General features: G+C 45.7%; 1 protein-coding gene across 1 annotated transcript in view; it reads right to left on the bottom strand.

The window, feature by feature from the left end:
- Positions 1-18,124, bottom strand: part of MSH3 (mutS homolog 3) — a 95,511-nt gene extending 77,387 nt beyond the window's left edge. The window contains exons 1-8 of the mRNA XM_054651654.2: positions 17,999-18,124; positions 15,747-15,870; positions 14,930-15,138; positions 12,404-12,616; positions 10,935-11,051; positions 10,066-10,183; positions 9,397-9,542; positions 8,254-8,420 (exon numbers count right to left, since the gene is read on the bottom strand). Coding sequence (XP_054507629.2) covers positions 8,254-8,420; positions 9,397-9,542; positions 10,066-10,183; positions 10,935-11,051; positions 12,404-12,616; positions 14,930-15,138; positions 15,747-15,870; positions 17,999-18,100 — 1,196 coding nt within the window. The 5' untranslated portion in view covers positions 18,101-18,124. The remainder of the gene's footprint in view (positions 1-8,253; positions 8,421-9,396; positions 9,543-10,065; positions 10,184-10,934; positions 11,052-12,403; positions 12,617-14,929; positions 15,139-15,746; positions 15,871-17,998) is intronic.
- Positions 18,125-18,134: the final 10 nt, after the last annotated feature.

The raw sequence follows: 18,134 nt of genomic DNA, 5'->3' as shown, positions 1-18,134 counted from the left end.
AGCTTCACAAATCAATAAGTAATCTAAGTAAGGATTTCTGACAGCTACACAACTGTTTCCCTTAAATTAAAGGCTTTTTCCCCTCCTCCTAGCTCCCTTTCTCTCAAATGAGTATGTTTTTCTTTTGGGTTTTTTGTTTGGTTGGTTGGTTGGTTTTTTCAGGGTTTTTTTTTGTTTGTTTGTTTCTTTGTTTGTTTTTGGTGGGTTTTTTTCTTTGGTTTTAGTTTTGAGGTATTTGTGTGGTTATTTGGTTGTTGCAGTTTGTTTCCTGGTGGTTTTAGGGGTTTTTGTTTTGTTTGTCTAGCAACAAAAAAAAAAACCAGCACTGCCCTGGGAATGGGTTTGATGGATGGACTGTTCAGGAATCAGGAATCAGCTGGTTGTGCACATCCAGAGGCAGTGGTCAAAGGCTGAGTCCCAGTGGACATCAGTGACCTGCCCCCAGGTCAGGGCTGGCTCCCGCACAGGCTGAGCAGAGGGAGCAGCCCTGGAGGAGCCCTGGGGCTGCTGTGGGGTAGGGCTGGGACCCCAAAGCCCCGTGCTGGGCTGGGACCCCAAAGCCTGTGCTGGGCCCAGAGCCCAGAGCCCCGTGCTGGGCCCGGAGCCCAGAGCCCCGTGCTGGGCCCAGAGCCCAGAGCCCCGTGCTGAGCCCAGAGCCCAGAGCCCAGAGCCCAGAGCCCAGAGCCCCGTGCTGGGCCCGGAGCCCAGAGCCCAGAGCCCCGTGCTGGGCCCAGAGCCCAGAGCCCCATGCTGGGCCCAGAGCCCAGAGCCCAGAGCCCCGTGCTGGGCCCAGAGCCCAGAGCCCCGTGCTGGGCCCAGAGCCCAGAGCCCAGAGCCCCGTGCTGGGCCCAGAGCCCAGAGCCCAGAGCCCCGTGCTGGGCCCAGAGCCCAGAGCCCCGTGCTGGGCCCAGAGCCCAGAGCCCAGAGCCCCGTGCTGGGCCCAGAGCCCAGAGCCCAGAGCCCCGTGCTGGGCCCAGAGCCCAGAGCCCAGAGCCCCGTGCTGGGCCCGGAGCCCAGAGCCCCGTGCTGGGCCCAGCCCAGCGTGGGCAGCAGGGCAGGGGCGATTCTGCCCCTCTGCCCCTCAGTCAGAGCCCACCTGCAGAGCTGCCCCAGCCCTGGGCCAGCCCAGCAAGGAGCTGGAGCTGCTGCAGCCAGGCCAGAGGAGGCTCCAGCACGGGCAGAGGGATGGAGCAGCTCTGCCGGCAGCCAAGGCTGGCACAGCTGCCATTGCTCACCTGGGCAGGAGAAGCTTTGGCCTGAGCTCAGGGTGGCCTTTCAATTCTTACAGGGGGCTCATAAGGAAGATGGGGACAGAATTTCCAGTAGGTCTGCTGAGACATGGCAAGGGGTGATGCTTTTAAACTCAGAGAGAGCCAATTCAGACTGGATATGAGGAAGGAGTATTTTACCATGAGGGTGGTGAGGCCCTGGCACAGGCTGCCCAGGAGGAGGGGGTGCCCCATCCCTGGAGACATTCAAGGTCAGGCTGGACAGGCTCTGACCCACAGGCAGCAAGGGGGTTGGTCTGGATTACCTATAAAAGCCCCTTCCAACCAAAGGCTTCTATGATTACATGAGCACCACTTGCTCTTCATAGTGCTCTCCTGGTTCCTCCTCAAGGCCTGACAAGACCTGTTCAATAAAAAGGAAGATGCACAGCCACAAGGCAATGGAAGGCATGCAGTGAGAGGGCAGGTGGCTGTCCAGGAAGCTGTCCAGGAGAGTTATCCTTCCTTTCCATACCCCTGCAGTGCCCAGGGCATGTGACAGATGAGGCAGGTTGGAGGGGTGTCACTTGCACCCTCCCCAAGGTCCAGCCTCATCTCTGCAGAGGGGGCTGCAGGAGCAGGACAGTGCCAGGAATGCCTGGAATCTGGCTGGGAGTGGGGACAGGGACACCCAAGACACATAAACACAAGGGCTGAGGCAGGAGGAGGTGGCAAAGACTCCAGAAAGCAGGAGCACAGCTGTAAAACAGCAGGGCAGGGGGGATGGAGGGGCAAACAGTTATCTTCCACCTGACAAAAGCCAGCCAGACAGGCACAACAAAAAACAGGAACACACTCTCAAATATCTTTGCTAGGAAATGTTCTTAGGTACCTCTATCTGCCTCTGTAGAAAGGCTTTCACATAAGCTGAAGGCAAGTGTTTTACAAAAAATCTTTTTGCTTTAAAAAATACTGTGTTGCTAAGCAATATTGAGTTAATTACAATAGTAGGGATTCCAAATTCTCTACTGAGAACCCAGAAGATATTCACATGAATTTGGAACATCTAACAGTCATTTGTACTATTCCAAATTCCCAGAGGAAGAGTCCATGCCTAAAGCACACTGCTCAGGAGTCTAATTTTCCAAAAGCCTCTTACCTCTGCATACATAGGGAAGAACATCTGTTAAAAGAGACAAACGTTCTCAGTCAAGCACAGAATTAAACTGCGAAAGACAGGCCAAAAGATAAATCTTGTTCATTTCTGCAGTTCAGCAGATTGATGGCACTTAAAAACCCACTTCAGTTTCATTCTCTTCAAAATTAGGAAAACCATTACATTCTGGGTTTATTAAAAATAAATAAATTCATGGCCTTTCTCTCTTCCCCAGCTCAGGAGGGGCTGAGAACCAGGACTACAAGAGCTTTAGTCTCCTCACTCCCCATCACTGCTATCTCCATGTCAAACATGCAGACAGCCTCAGCCTTCCTCTCTCCCACACTGTCTCATTGACATCAGTGCTTGGATTAAAACTGCTGAATTTCTAACCCCTGGCAATTTCTAACTCCTAACAATGAGGAAATGGGGGAAGAAGTAATGTTTGAGAAGTTTATACATCCAAGGTATTCCCAATGGCACTGTTTCACAGGGAAGGAGTTATGTCCCAAGTCAGCTTCAAAGCTGAATAAATTATGAAAAAGCAGTCCTTGTTAAAACAAAACACTAGGACTTCAACAAATATGCCAACATTCATAGACTGCTAAAAAAGATTTAAACTTGCACGCCAGTTCTAAGAGCTTAAGACTCATTCTTCATTTGAATATGTGAAAAATCACATCATATGAATATATATTGAAAGAAAAAACAAGAAACAACCAGAGGGGACAAAAAAAAGTACCACAATTTACTTGTCACCTCCTACAGTTTCTGATCTGTCCTGTAATAATAAATCAAACAGTTGCCCAAACATGCTAACAAAGGCTTTAAAGTTTTATTTTTCTTGCTTCTGTTTATAAGGTAAGGGGTTTTTTTCCCTATGTAAAAGTTAACTTCTTGATACCAAGAAACTCGACAAGCATCAAGGCTCAAGACTTAATTGTTCTTCATTTAATAATTTCTACCTCAAAAGGAGGGGAGGAAAAAAAGTCCACACCCATGAATATTACTAATCAGCACAATAATGCCACAAATGCAGCTGCTGAACACACATGTTTTCCATGCTTTGCAGCCATGTGAGAAATAATGCACCTTTGAGCCAGGTGTGAGTCTGGGGAAGCTCATCAGAGCTTTGGCCGGGGGGGAAGTTTACAAAAACACCAGGGGCTGGGCAAGGCAAGGCCTGCAAAGGCCAGCTGTGGCTGTAAAAAGCAGTGCTAACATTTTTAACGTAATTTATCATCCAGGGTAAGGACAGTGAACTGCATTCTGCATTTGGACACAGGGCTTTGCAACTGCCTCTTCATGTCCCTGCAGCAACAACTCCGCGTGCATGGGGGGACAGTAATTCCACCTGGAGAACATCCCAAACTGTGAGGGGCAGTCAGGCAGGTGTGGTGAAAAAATACACTTAAACTCTTGAGGAATTTGTCAAACAAGATGCAAACCCCACGCTTCCCTCGCCTGCAATGCCACGGGAAATAATGAATGAGAACAGCAGCATGTCCTGACTGAGACAGGATCAAACTGCCAAAAAACACCATCCAGCAACTCTTCCAGGCCACGGCAAGAGGTGAGAACACTGTGGTGGAATTTTTTGCCCTGTCCATTCAAAAGGAGAGAGCTCTGACACAACCATGTCAAGCAGCTGGCAGCACAGACCATGGGCTGGACTCTCAGCAGTGCAAACACCTCTCTGGTCAGTAAATATCTGTTCACTGATGATTTTGGGGTTTGTATTTGCAGAAAATTGTTCACATGCTGCTTTTGCACTTCAGTTGCTTTTTTCCTTCCCTGCTGCAAATTTAACTGCTTGCAGCTTCCATTGACATGAAACATTCTCAAGATGGTTGTCACAGCTTGCCTTTCACTTAAAAATCCATGGGAACATAACAAGCTATACAAACCATGAAACCACTGCTTTTTATGATCACCAGCCCTTTAGGCACTCTCCACTCCTCTGTTCCACCACTTAATGTGCAGTGCTGTTTACTCTCACTGTATCCCTTTGGGGTCTTGTTTTTGCCACTACAAACCTTTCCTGTCCTTGCTGACCTACAGACCTCAGGAGCTGAGCTATGTAAATAAATGGACATGCCCTTCACAAAAAAAGACCCAAAAAAACCTCAGTGTTAAGTACATGAATGCATCCTCCGATCTGAACAACCAGCAACCACATATAAAGACCACAAAATTAAAAGCATTTTGTACACAGTAACAAGTCAAGAGTTCATTCCAGCTGAGTTTCTACTTGACTGATGACATAAATCCATAACTCTGTCCATGAGAGCAATTAGCACTGAACAGCACCATTGACCAAACATAATAAATCCACTACAGCTCGCTCTAAGAGACCATGACAGAAACTGGAGAGGAACAAACCTGCAGAGACCTCACCCAATACAGTTAAAAGCAGAGGCCACTGCTCAACCAGAGAGCCATTAGCACTGCACTTAGCAGAAAGAGCTTGAAATTATATTTGCAGAGGTCCTGAATCACAAATTAAAAAGGCTTGTGTTGAAGATGATGGAGGAGGTTCAGCTACTCGAGGAATTCCACCATGCCTGGAGAGGGAGGATGAGGTTTAGCTCTCAATGGGTCTGAAAGAGAGGGGAATTCCAGGGAACCAACTCCAAGCCAAAGGCTACTGCAGCACCCAGGAGAGAGCAGAAACCTGAACCCCATATTCAGAACCTTGGGGTTATCACAGGCAACAAGCTGCAGACCACCTGCAGCCTAAACCAAACAGTGCAGACCTGGGGGAAACGCTGTGGGTTAAAGCTACTTGTGAGCAGCATGTTTCCACAGTGTCCAAGTATGCTACAGAATGAAACACTGCAAAAAAAGGGCAAATGGAAAAAAGAGGAAGAATGGAGCACGCTGAAAATGCACTGAGTTTTTCAACAAAACAAGGAAGGGGCAACATGAGAGGAGCAAAAATATCCCAAAGGAGCCTCAAAGACAATGTCAGGAGACCAATACAGGCTAGGTTTTAAAGCAGCCAACATGTTAAGGAGGGTGGGTGCTGACCCTTGACTAGAAAGAACTTGGAGTACAAAACACTGTGTTCCTAGGAAAAAAAATGAAAGTATTTTCTGAAGGCTAGACTTTTTCTCTGCTTTCTAGAAAGAAGGAAATTAAAACCATGACAGGATTTTGCTCCAGGCAGGTCAGCACTTGCAAACAGATGTTACTAACAGTTTGGGAACAGCACAGTACTCACCAGAACAGTTTGTCTTGAACCACTTTTTGTAACCTATTTTTAAAATAAGCTTTGCTTTTGAGGGAAGGCTCTTCAGTGGCCCCCAGCTTAGTGTGCTTGAATTGTATTTTCTAGTCATTAAATCCACCCTAGGAAAGCAAAGAATAAAAAAAAAACCCTCACAGAAATTGAAGGGAAGCACAGAGAGTTTTGACTCTTGTCAGTGTAAAGGGGCACTGAACCAACTTAGGGCTGCTCTCACAAAGCTGCAGTGCTTTACCTTAGCTACATATTTTATTTCATTCTTTTGGTAACCATAAGCACAGTCTTTGTGCTGGCCACATCTCCTTGCTCATTCAGTGCCATGCTCTAGTACACAACATCCAGCACCAAATCTCCTGCAACTTCTACACTACACTGGAAGAGTAGAAGGACTTATCTTTTTTCTCTTTCTCTTTCTCTTCTCTTCCCTTTTCTCTTCTCTTCCCTTTTCTCTTCTCTTCCCTCTTCTCTTCTCTTCCCTCTTCTCTTCTCTTCCCTCTTCTCTTCCCTTCTCGTCTCTTTTCTTTTCTCTTCTCTTTTCTCTTCTCTTCCCTTTTCTCTTCTCTTCTCTTCCCTTCTCTTTTCTCTTCTCTTCCCTTTTCTCTTCTCTTTCTTCCCTTCTCTTCCCTTTTCTCTTCTCTTCCCTTTTCTCTTCTCTTCCCTTCTCTTCCCTTCTCTTTTCTCTTCTCTTCCCTTTTCTCTTCTCTTTCTTCCCTTCTCTTCCCTTTTCTCTTCTCTTCCCTTTTCTCTTCTCTTCCCTTCTCTTCTCTTCCCTTTTCTCTTCTCTTCCCTTTCCTTCTCTTCTCTTCCCTTTTCTCTTCTCTTTTCTCTTCTCTTCCCTTCCCTTTTCTCTTCTCTTCCCTTTTCTCTTCTCTTTTCTCTTCTCTTCTCTTCTCTTCCCTCTTCTCTTCTCTTCCCTCTTCTCTTCTCTTCCCTTTTCTCTTCCCTTCTCGTCTCTTTTCTTTTCTCTTCCCTTTTCTCTTCTCTTCTCTCTTCTCTTCTCTTCCCTCTCTTCTCTTCTCTTCCCTTTCTTCTCTTCTCTTCTCTCCTCTCCTCTTCTCTTTTATCTTCTCTCCTCTCCTCTCTTCTCCTCTCTTCTCCCTTCTCTCCTCTTCTCTCCTCCTTTTCTCTTCTCTTCTTTCCCAGCCTCTAATCACCTGGGACTACTTTTCTCTCCCATCTCTACCCTGTTTTCATCATCCCAGTGTTTTTCTGCTGCATCCCTAACACACACAAAGAGATGAAGACCCTTCTTGAACCACAAGAGCTGGCTCCCACCGTTTTAGTTAAAAAGTTCTTTAAGAAATGATGGAAATTAAACTTTTTACAGCTCATGGAAGATTCTCAACAACAGGTTTTAGAAAAAAAGCTGCTCAAAGATGAAATCACCAGATACTGGGCCAATAACCAAACCTGAACACTACAGACATCTCAGTATGCATTAAAATAAATTAACTGCTGTACAAAAACAAACCTAATTAAAAGCACAAGAAAGCAGCATATTGAAATCACTTAAATTACTATGAAATACTTCAGGGCCCTCTAGTGGTTTAATCTCTGGTACGAGAAAAAAATCCACGAAGAATTGTTTTTAAAATAAGGCTACTGAGGTGTATGGCAATAATGTGCTCTATGTGCTCTATGTTTATCACTCTCATGTAATTAAGGGCATTTGGGCTGGAAAGCTGCCTAGCAAATTACCAGAAAGGTGAAAAAACTACGAACTAATCCCTGTTCACAAAATCAGCTAATGGGTAGCATTTTTTGTCTTCATAAAAATGAGAAGTCACTCATTAACATTCTCTACTGTGCACAACCAAAAAAACACAAAGAGAAAGGAAAAAAAATCACAACCACTCTCCCAAATTCACACCAGAATGACTATGTCATTCAAAACTGAAATGCCAAGCTCTAAACCAGTTCTCTACAGCCCCAAACTGCATGGTTAAAAACAAAAAAGTGGAAAACTGAAATTTCCTCCAAAAAAATTGCATCTGCAAGATTTCATCCCCACTGTTCAGAACACTGCTTCATCTTTCACCTATCACCCTAAAAGTTACATCCTACTCTGGCTTTACTGCACAGAAAAAGTGATACAGAAAACAGGTAACAAATTTCCTCTAGAAACATGCCAAGAGAACTCAAAGCAAAGAGATGATCAGTCACAATACCTCCAGGTCTGTACCCCAGTCTAAGATGGTGTAAAAGGACAAACAGGATCAAATACCAGTTGCAAAGGTTTTCTACTCCTACCTACATTAACAGAAAAGGAAGTCTCATGTCTTTTAGAGACCTCAAAACTATGGCAAGCAGGGAAAAAAAGCCACATAGCACCTCTTTTAGATCTGAAAGGTAAGTGACTGAGCCTGGAAATTATTCCAGCAGATCTTGTGATCAGGAGTGTGGTGGCAGGACCATGACAAAGACAATGTTTAAGTGCACAAATCTCTCACAGGCCAGAGTCAGAAGCCATGAACTTCAGTCTAAACACAACTTAGGAGCAAGTGCCCAGAACCCTGAGGGATTTGGGAAGTTCTGACCCCAGCAGCAAACTGCAGCCACTCTGGAAAGGGCCATGACAGAACTACAGATCCATGCCTGCTCCTGGCAGCTGGCTCTGGGAAAGAGAACCCCACAGAACTCACCTCATGGAGGTTATACTGTGGATGAGCTTTTCAGATGGATCTGACAGCCTAGATGGAAGAATTATCTCAACTGGCTGCAGGCGCAGAACCCGACTCTCCAGCTCCGCGCGGGCAGCTCCGTCCCGAAAACTGTCAAAAACCACTTCTCCTGTAGTTGGCTGGATCGCCTGCCAAACAAAAACATACACACACATATCCACTGGATATTCACATTTTCAGGGACTGCTGCAGTGGCTCAAACTCTGAACCAGAAAGAAAATCCATGGTGTGAAATTATACAGCACCCACACACACAGTGAAAGTGGCAGATCCAAAAACCTGAATGTGCTTTTTTTTCAAACCCATAACACAACAATAACCTCAAAACACCAACACAACTTTGTCTTGGGAAGTGGCAACAACACCTTACAAATGTAAATGTGCTTTTGTTGTTAGCAGTCCATCACTGTTCAAGCTTTAATACCAGACAAATCTACTAACTGAGTCCATGAAATGCACATTTAATTTGAACTGGAATTTGAACACTTGCTTCTGTTGTTCTCTCCCAGCAGCAGTATGACATTCAAACAGAAACACAATCAAGACACTTTTTAATTAATTCATTACCAGCTGACTGGGCTTTGCTGTGTGTTTTGCTGGTTAAACAGGACTGGGTTTAATCTTCACCAACACAAATCTGAAGTGCAACTCTAAAGTCTCTTCCTCTAAAGAATGGTATTTTGTAGAGGAAAGAAATGCTCACAAGCTTTAAAATATTGACCCTAAAAATGTTTAAACATTGAAATTTGTAAAGCATCTGAACAAATTATTTCCCTAATGTATTTGGTTAAAATACTAATATGTTTTCAAGTGAAACAGGAGCAAAACCAGTTTGATAATGTTCAACTGTCCACTCCATACCTTTTCTGAAGTTTTCAAATATAAAGCCATCACAGTTCACACACAGATATCTTACCTAAAGTGCCTCTTTTTACAAAAAAAAAAAATAAATCAATTCCTACTCCCCCGCAAAATAAAATCTGAAAGAGAACATTCATGAATTTAACAAGGTAGCCACCCACCTCCCCAGGAAAAAAACCAAAATGCACAACAAAACAACCCCAGACAGACCCTAAAACACTGACTCCTGAGAAACTAACTTACCATAATGCCTGTAACAATGTCACCTTTCTTCCTGTCCTTCAGGTGGTCCCCATTTTCACAGATGCAGAGGAGGTAGCTATCGGGGACATCTGCTGTTACCTCTTCAACATCTACAGAATCATCCAGCTTCAACAAAGGGTTCACATGTAACAAACGTTCAAAAAAATACTACACAGATTTGGGTGGACTGTTCACAGGTCTTTCCAGACCTAAGTCTTGTACTCTCAGACATTAATCTAACAATCTTTTTAGTTCCTGGTATCTATTAACTTTGTTTGAGAAATGAAATTAAAAACATGAGGTAGACAACACCGGATAGAGCAAAACAAAAAACTGAAGAAAAGAAATTAAATTCATTGGTTAAAAGCTGTTTCTCTGTTATTTTAACATTTTTTAGGCAAGACCTGCAGGACTCTGCAGATTTGGTAAGTCCATGCCATGACTTCAGAAAGCAACTACAGTAAACACAACAAACCTACAGCCCTGAGGAGACTGAACTGTTTCTAAAGACAGCAAGATGTTTTACCACAACATAAAATTAAAGGAACTTTATTTCCTGCTGCCACTCTAATGTCAGCCACTAGCTGCCCATGTTCCATCCTGGTGATAACACCAGAATCAAGGCCTCCCAAAGGTTAGTCTGAAACCAAGTTTATTTGAAAAGGATATCTTCTCCAATAAGTGTAGACTTAGTGTAGAGGGCAGTCAGCTTACGGCTGAAGAGAGAGCTTTTATTTTCTCCAGCAGCTTTCAGTGCTGCAGTTTCCATTTGTTTTATTACTCCAACCTACAGGCAGACAAACAAGAAACAAAGTTAGATCTCTGGCAATAAATTATTATTGTTATTATTCTATATATCTGGTAATCTTTTAAGATGTGCAAACAACAAATGCATAATTCAAGCTGGAATACATGATCAACAGAAAGGGCTCTCACATCAATCCTACTAATGAGATTATAAGGCAATGCTTTTCCTGACCCTTTTCCTACTGCTGACTGCCCTCTCAACATCTGTACCTGTGCTTCTCATCCTATTTTGAAACAATTTAGCTGGACATCACTGCTTATTAGAGAATGGTTGCTTGCATCCAATTTAGAATCAACAAGTCCTTTTCTTAGAAATGGAAGCAGAAAAAGACGCTATCACCAGAAAGCCACAGAATTACAGGGATACAAAACAGGAAGGAACAGAGAAAAAAACAGTGGGCTGGGATAAGAAAAACAAGGATGTGAGGAATAATAAAACAGAGAATATGTACATTTCTCCTTATTAAATGCAAAACCTTGATACAAAAACACTGAGAAAAGTAATTGTTCTGGAACTGTTCCTGAAAAAACGAAGATACTTCTCTGAATCTGCTAATGGCTCATGACACCCCCAGCACAGAGACACTGAAACAAAGGGAAGTTGGCCATTTCTACTGCAGGAACCAGGGATAACGAGCTGCCCACTTCTCAGCTGAAACCAGGGGTTGGTACAAGCAGTGCAAGTTCTCTCAGGGCTGGTCTGTACTCAATTAGCAGGAGTCAGGGGTAACCTTGTGTCCCTTGGCTACGAGGCGGCGCACGTGGACGAAGAGCCGGTGGCTGGGGATGCTGGCAGTCATGAAGTTGTGGTCCAGGTGACAGTAAATGTTCAGCTCCTTGGCTGCAATCTGCAACAAGAGTCAGCCAAAGGGTCAAAAAGTAATCTAAGAAGGTAAGGAGCTTATCTCTATGACAACAGTGATGCACAACTACAATTAAAAGCTTGGTGACAGAGGGAAAACATTCCAGGAGAAAGCCTGGAGGGGCCCCTCCACCTCCCTGTCCCAGCATTGCCATAAACAGGGGATTCACTATCAAAGGCTGCAGGTGTCAGGTTTTAAGGCTGCACCTTGATCTTTACCACTGTGAGGTAAACCACCCACACTGCACACACAGGGTCTGAAACACAGCTCAGCAAAAGGTCAAACGACTTTCACGCCACTAGAAACGCAGCAGGAATGGAGGCATTTAGTTTGTGGTCATAAAGATGGGATTAACCTGGCCAATCAACTAAAATACTGAAAAATCAATATTGAACAGCAGTGGAAACTAAATACTTAACAAAAAAGAGTAACAACACTAACTAAAATGTGACATTATCATGTGTGATTTGTATGGTCTTCTTGCCCCAGGTGCCCACCGAGCAGAGAATGGGGTGCTAGGCAGGACCTGCAGGCAAACACTGACCGGTCTGTCTGAACTGCATGTTTCTATTTCTGGGCTGTAAGTACACCAGCAAATGAGCAGACAAATTACACAGCACAAATATGATGGGGAAAATGAATTCCCAGTAACCAAGCAACATTTCTCACTGGTCTCAAGTGTGAAAATAGCACCAAACAAAGGTTGGTAGCAACGACTTTGGGACAGATCACAAGAAAAAAACATTCTGAAACATTTTTACAAACCACCACTTTTAACATTATGTTTGTTATATAGTCCTTTCCAGTTCCCAGAGATCTGCCATGTGTAGGTGCCACATCCAGGCATGCATTCAGGATACTCTCTGCACCCAGGCTATACCTGCTATACTCATCTTTTCCAACACCACAAAGGGCTCCACTGCCTTTCAATCTGAAAGATTCCTAATGTCATACATTACAGTTCTGTATTTTTTATATATATATATTATAGTAGAGTTCTGAGCCATGATATACAATTCACCTCAAAAAGTTTTTCAACTTTAACTCTGACAAAACTCTGACTGGGAACTCACTTTAAATTCTCAATATACAAGACAGCAAGCATGACCATGTGATTACAAAACAATAAATGCCATTTTGACAAAAAAAAAAAAGTGTGCATAATGGATAATCTTGAATTTCAGCACACAGAGATTTTTCATCCTGATTTCAAGTAACAAAACAAAACACAATGCCCCCTTATGCCCCCAAAGAAGTCTCCCTTCCAGAACTGGCCACGGGCCTAGGATGACACCAGCATAATCCAAGTTTCTTTCCTTAATCTTGGAAAAAATTACCTCTGCATCTTGTCCAAAGAACCGGTATTTGTATCCACATTCCACACACAAAACAGCGTCTTTGTACTTTTTCTTCATTTCTATGAACTGGAGTTCTAGTGGAGTGTAAATGCTTTTGGTTCTTTTATTAAGATTTGTCTCTGAAGAGTTTTGAGAATTTTCGTAGGATTTAAGAGACGCAGAAAACTGACTAAGATTGCATTGTAACTCCTCCTGTAAATAAAAGGTGGGAAAGTGGAAATTAGGAATCATCAAACAAATCAATTGCCCCCTCCTTGGTTTGCACTGACCACAGAGCTAAAGACTGCTCTTGCATTGAAGAGCCCCCAAGCTGCAGCACAATTATTGCAGCAGGATATACAGAACACAGTATATTTGTAATGAAAATGAATTAAATAGTCAGGAAAGTCAAAGTTAGCTAAATAAGGGGGAAATCAGAACATTACTGTATCAAAAGCTCTCAAAGCACAGACCAAGACAATGCAGGCTGCAGAGACTGGGCAGTCTGAAACAGGCCATGCATTGAAATAAGGATGAATTACTGCTCCAGTTTACAGGTGAGAAACTCCAGCATGAAGAGATTAATGATGTTCCAAAAGTCCACAGTAAACCAAGGAATAAACCAATTTGAGTCTCAGTTCCCTGTCTCAGCCACCAAAACTGTACTCCTTCTCCAGTCTGCACTTCCTCTGTAACTTCAGCAAATCTCTCAGAACAACTTAAACACGGAAAATCAGCACTACAGTTTCTAAAACCTCATATGTGAAATGCTTTGAGCTCACTCTGTCTGCAGTTTATCATTTGCAATGACATTATGTAGCCTATTCTTGCCAAGCAACTTCAGCTCTACCACACTGTGCTGTTCTGTATTGTCAGCAGTGATGGGTTCAGAAGTGCAGAGAAAAATGCTGAAAAGCCTTTCACTTGCAGCAAAATTCCTCCTCAGTTACACCACAAGATCAAATACAGATAGTACTGCTTAAAAAAAATACAAAGACAACACCCTCCAGAATTTTTTAAAGCATATGACTATTCAAAACACAATCAGGTTGTGCTATAAAATCTGCATTTGCTAACAAATCAGATAAAAATAAACTTCCACTTTTGCCAAGGGTCCCATTCAGATTACAAGAAACAAAGTGAACAGACTGTTTAACAGCAATGGTAATTCAGAAGAAAAAAAAAAAACCAGAGATGGCTTAAATCATATATACTTTGGGTCACGGGAATGTACAAAGTGTGCAGTCAGAGAACAAGTGGGGAAAAACAGCACTTAGCTGTAACTGCAAAATCCCCACAGCTGCACACCATTAAGCAAGAGAACCCAGCCCAGGTCAAATAAAGCTGCCCTGCACCCAGAACTTGGGTGGCCTCAGGAGCTTAGATGTCTCTGCTGCAAAATCCTCATGTCACAGACTGAGCATTCTTTGGCCCAAGGTCTGCGCCAGCCAAACAGAGCGACCTCGTCTCGTTTTACAGGAAACTGCAATCACAAACCATGCGAAACAAGGGCATGAAACCAGGCAAAAGGAGTAGAAACAAACACAGAAGCCGGCTTGGTGAGATGGTCTAAGTTACCAGCTGGAGGAAAGTTACAAAGTAAGAAGCAGGACACGAACAGCTAAAAGGACCCCTTCCAAGGATGGCAAGAAAAAATCAATTTTCTAGGTTCTCCAACTGACCACATCTTCATAACCTCAACCTCTTACCACAACAGAATCATCTTGCCACAAGCTGCTCACTGCAGCATTTGGACCCCACATCCACGCAAAGCAGACCCCCGCAGTTACAGGGCACAGCCCTCAGACAGGGGAGGTTAAAATCAGCTTTTCATGCAAGCTCCTTCCCTCAAAAAGCCAGATGGAGAACTCCACCAAAGAGCAGCCAGCACAGTAAGCCTTGAGATGCACTCTAGGACCTGATCAGCTGAGCCCCAAACCCCCCCAATTAACTAATGTTAACTACCCCCATAAGTAAAGAGGAAGCAAAATATTATTATTCCATTCAAGTCTCTTGACTTGCACCACAGATACCATCACGACAATTTTTTGTGTGAGCTACCCCCACCTCCTGCAGATGAAAAAGCAGTGATACCTTTACTAGTTAGATATTCCAGCAAACTAGATTAAGCCACATCTCAGTGATAACCCTACACAACATTTTTGCAAAGAATGCCTGCTGGAAGTTTGAGAGCCCACATGTGGAACTGAAAGGAAGCTGAGCAAAGTGCCTCTCTGAACGTGTGTTATTGGGGTGTTAGAGCATCCCTCAGAGGCACGGGCAACACCAGCAGAGCTTCTGCTCCCTCAGGATGCTGCTGCTCGTTGGCATCACTGAGGAGCCAGAGCAGCCAGCCTGCCCACCGTGCAAGGAGCTTCACACCTGTACAAAACACAGGTCTGTGGGGCTCTGCTGCACCATTCCACGTCAGAGACCAGGAGCACAAAGGGAAGCTTGTGCCAGAGTGTGCTGGTTTAACTCACAGCAAGCAATCCACACACCCCGCGGGGGCAAAGCTCTGCATACCTTCTGTGCCCCCTGTGGGCCGCTGTCCCAAGATGGAAGAGGGTTTTTCAGTTCTGAGCTCCTCCCCATAACACTGGCACGTTTCTCTTTCTCCTGGAAGCCATCCTCCCGCAGGCTGGTACATTGCTGGTTTGCATCACTGCAGAACTCTCTCAGCCTGCCCAGAGTTTCCAAACAGATACGGGACTTCTCACATTTCTGAGATTCTTCTGTTGGTGAAAATTCACAACAAAAACATACTAGCAATTTATTTTATAAAAGGGAACGTCTATTAGAAGAACACCAGTAAGCACAGACGCAACCATTTTGCTCCATGTCTCTCCTCCATTGTGCTCCCTCTCCTCTCCCACTGCAGTATTTCTGCCAGCCTGACAGAATCATGCACTTGAACAGCTTGGTTAACTTCCCTGGAAAACCAATATTCCTCACTTCTCTCTAAGTGGGAAGAGATTATTTTTTGGACTGACAACTGCACAGCCACAAAGTTAGCTAAGAAGACTGGGAATCAAGCAGATTTTCTTTCAATACACTTCTTTAGGCAGACAGTATTGCCTCTTGACGGTGTACTAGTGATACTTCAAAGCATCACACCAACAAACTTAATACTGTTCCCACTTTGAAACTGGAGAGGCTAATTCTTTCTATTGAAACATAATGAACTTTACATTCACGGGTTTTTCATACCAGCATTACCTTATTAAATTCTCTGCTCAACACCGGATGGAACTCAGGCACTGATGAGGCAACACAGCAGCTGACAATGAAAAACTTATTTGCTGGCTGCCAATGCTTGAGGGTTTGCTAACAGTCAACTCACTTTTATCCTGAGTCTTCAGTGGGTTACAGATCTCTTCCAGAGTAATCTGCCGTGCCTTGGTCTTCTTTTCACAGGGTTCATTGCTTTCAGTAGATGTGCTCCTTTTTGTGCCACATTTAGAAGCCTGAAACATAAATTGAACTAATAAGTTCGGTTACCTTTTCTGTTTGCTCTTCTCTGAAAGAGAACAAAGCAACTTCACAATAAGTTAAGGCAAAATTGTCCAACCTCCCATCCCTGGCATTGCTCAAAGCCAGATTGGAGGAGCTTGGAGCATTCTGCTCCTTAGATGTATTTTGAAGCATGCCTTTAGAGCACTATGTAAACAGAAAATTCACCAATTCTGCTGTTTTATGATTGACCTTTTGCAAGAAGCTTTACTAAATATGAAGAAGTAACTTGTAAATCCAACAGAACACAAACACTTCTCACAGAAGCACACAACAGGTGCTTTCAGCAGCTTGCATCCACATTTCATATCGTGACCTCAGATGGTTTAACCATGGAATTTAAATTTCCTTGGAACTAAGCAGGAACTCCAGCCTCACCAACTAAACCCAAAACCTCCATATAACCACAGCCCACATGAGTAGCAGTTTCCAAGCCCACTGTTAAACACCACCAAATTAACACTAATTAGGAAGTTTATTCTACAAGGACAGAAAGATGTAACCACACCTTTCAACATATATTTGGACCAAAGGCAACCAAAATACCTGACTTGAGTCACAGGTAAAAAAAGCAAACACCCTTCCAGGGCCAGAAGGGGCTGGAAAAAGTAACGACATGGAGAGTGGAAAATACAAACTCAGAATGAAATCCACCAGCAGAGACACAGCCACTTTTCCCCAGTGGTGACACTGGGAGGATCTTTTGGCCTTGCACCTACCAGCACTCAGAGCCCGAGTCACCTGAGCTCCAGCACCTGGGACAGGAGCACAGCTTGCTCACTGCATGCCAGAGCTGCCCAAAAATGGGGTTCATTCCTCAGCGTGCCACAGGCCAGCAGTGACACCCTGGAGAGAGAGACCCCCATCGGGGCTGGGCAGGCCTGGCTGCCCCCGGGCTGCTCCAGCACAGCCCTGCCCTCTCCCTGCCATCGCTGCCGTCGCTCACACACACACAGAGCCGGGGCTGCCCCAGCCCTGCCCCTGTGCCAGCGGTGCCCAGGTGCCCGCAGGCTGGGTGAGCCCTGTGTGACCTGCAGGGCTGAGTCTGGGACTGCCCTGAGCAGGGGCAGCTGCAGCACCTGGGGGCCCTGAGCCTTTACACCAGGCTGCCAGGCATGCAGGGGCCTACACCAACATCCTGATTTACGTCCCTAAAACTTGCTAACTGCAGGAGCCCTTGACTAAGGGATGCAGCTGCTGCCTGTCCCACTGGTCAGGTCTCATTTCTGGCTGATGATGCTTTAACGAACACAAAGATCAAACCTCAGAGAACATCCTGACTTATGATAACCTTAACATATTCCACATTTTGCAAAACTGGAAGGCACAGGGGTTCAACACTGGTGTGAAGCCCCAATGGCATGGACCAACATGCTGGCCTTGCCCAGATCACCAAACCTGTGCCAAGCTCCAGCTTCTGAAACAGACACATCGTGTATAACAGAATCCCAGGGGATTTGGGGCTGGCAGGTTCCTCTGGAGCTCCCCAGCCCAGCCCTGCCCAGGCAGGGTGCCCTGGGCAGGGGCACAGGAAGGTGCAGCTGGGGCTGGGATGTCTCCAGCCAGGGACACTCCAGGCCCTCCCTGGGCAGCTGTTCCAGGGCTCTGCTGTCCCTCCATGGACACAAGTTCTCCCTCCTGCTGCCCTGCACCTCGCTGCCCTTTATTTGATGGCCACTGCTGCTCAGCCTGGCACTGGCAGCACCGAGCAGAGCCCGGCCCGTGCTCTGGCAGCCCCTGGAGATGTTGGGATGCATTGACGGGATGCCCTGCCAGCGTTCCCTTCTCCAGCCTGCCCAGCCCAGCTCCCGCCGGCTCTGCCCAGCACACGGATGCTGCACAGCCCAAATCCTCTCTGGGGCCTGCCCTGGGCCCTGTCCAGCAGCTCCGTGTCCTTCCTGCCAGGCTGGCCCTGAGGACCCGGGCACCGGTGCCCACACAGATCGTACAGCCGGGAGCTGGCAGCCTGTCCCGCAGTGTCTGTGCCCGGTCAGGCACACCGGGATGGACACTGGGATGGACACCGGGATGGACACCGGGATAGCGGGCCGTGTCCGCCCCGCCCCGCCCCGCCCCGCGCACCGTGTAGCGGGGCCCGCGCTCGCCGTCGCTCGCCGCCGCCCCGAAGAACCTGCTGAGCACCGGCTGCCCCGCGGCCCCGCCGCCCCGCCGGCCCCGCGGCATGGCCGGGCCCCGCGCCGCGGCACCGCCTCCCGCC

This window comes from Agelaius phoeniceus, chromosome Z (assembly GCF_051311805.1).
Source record: "Agelaius phoeniceus isolate bAgePho1 chromosome Z, bAgePho1.hap1, whole genome shotgun sequence".
Taxonomy (NCBI): domain Eukaryota; kingdom Metazoa; phylum Chordata; class Aves; order Passeriformes; family Icteridae; genus Agelaius; species Agelaius phoeniceus.
This window is presented reverse-complemented; position numbering and strand designations above follow the sequence as displayed.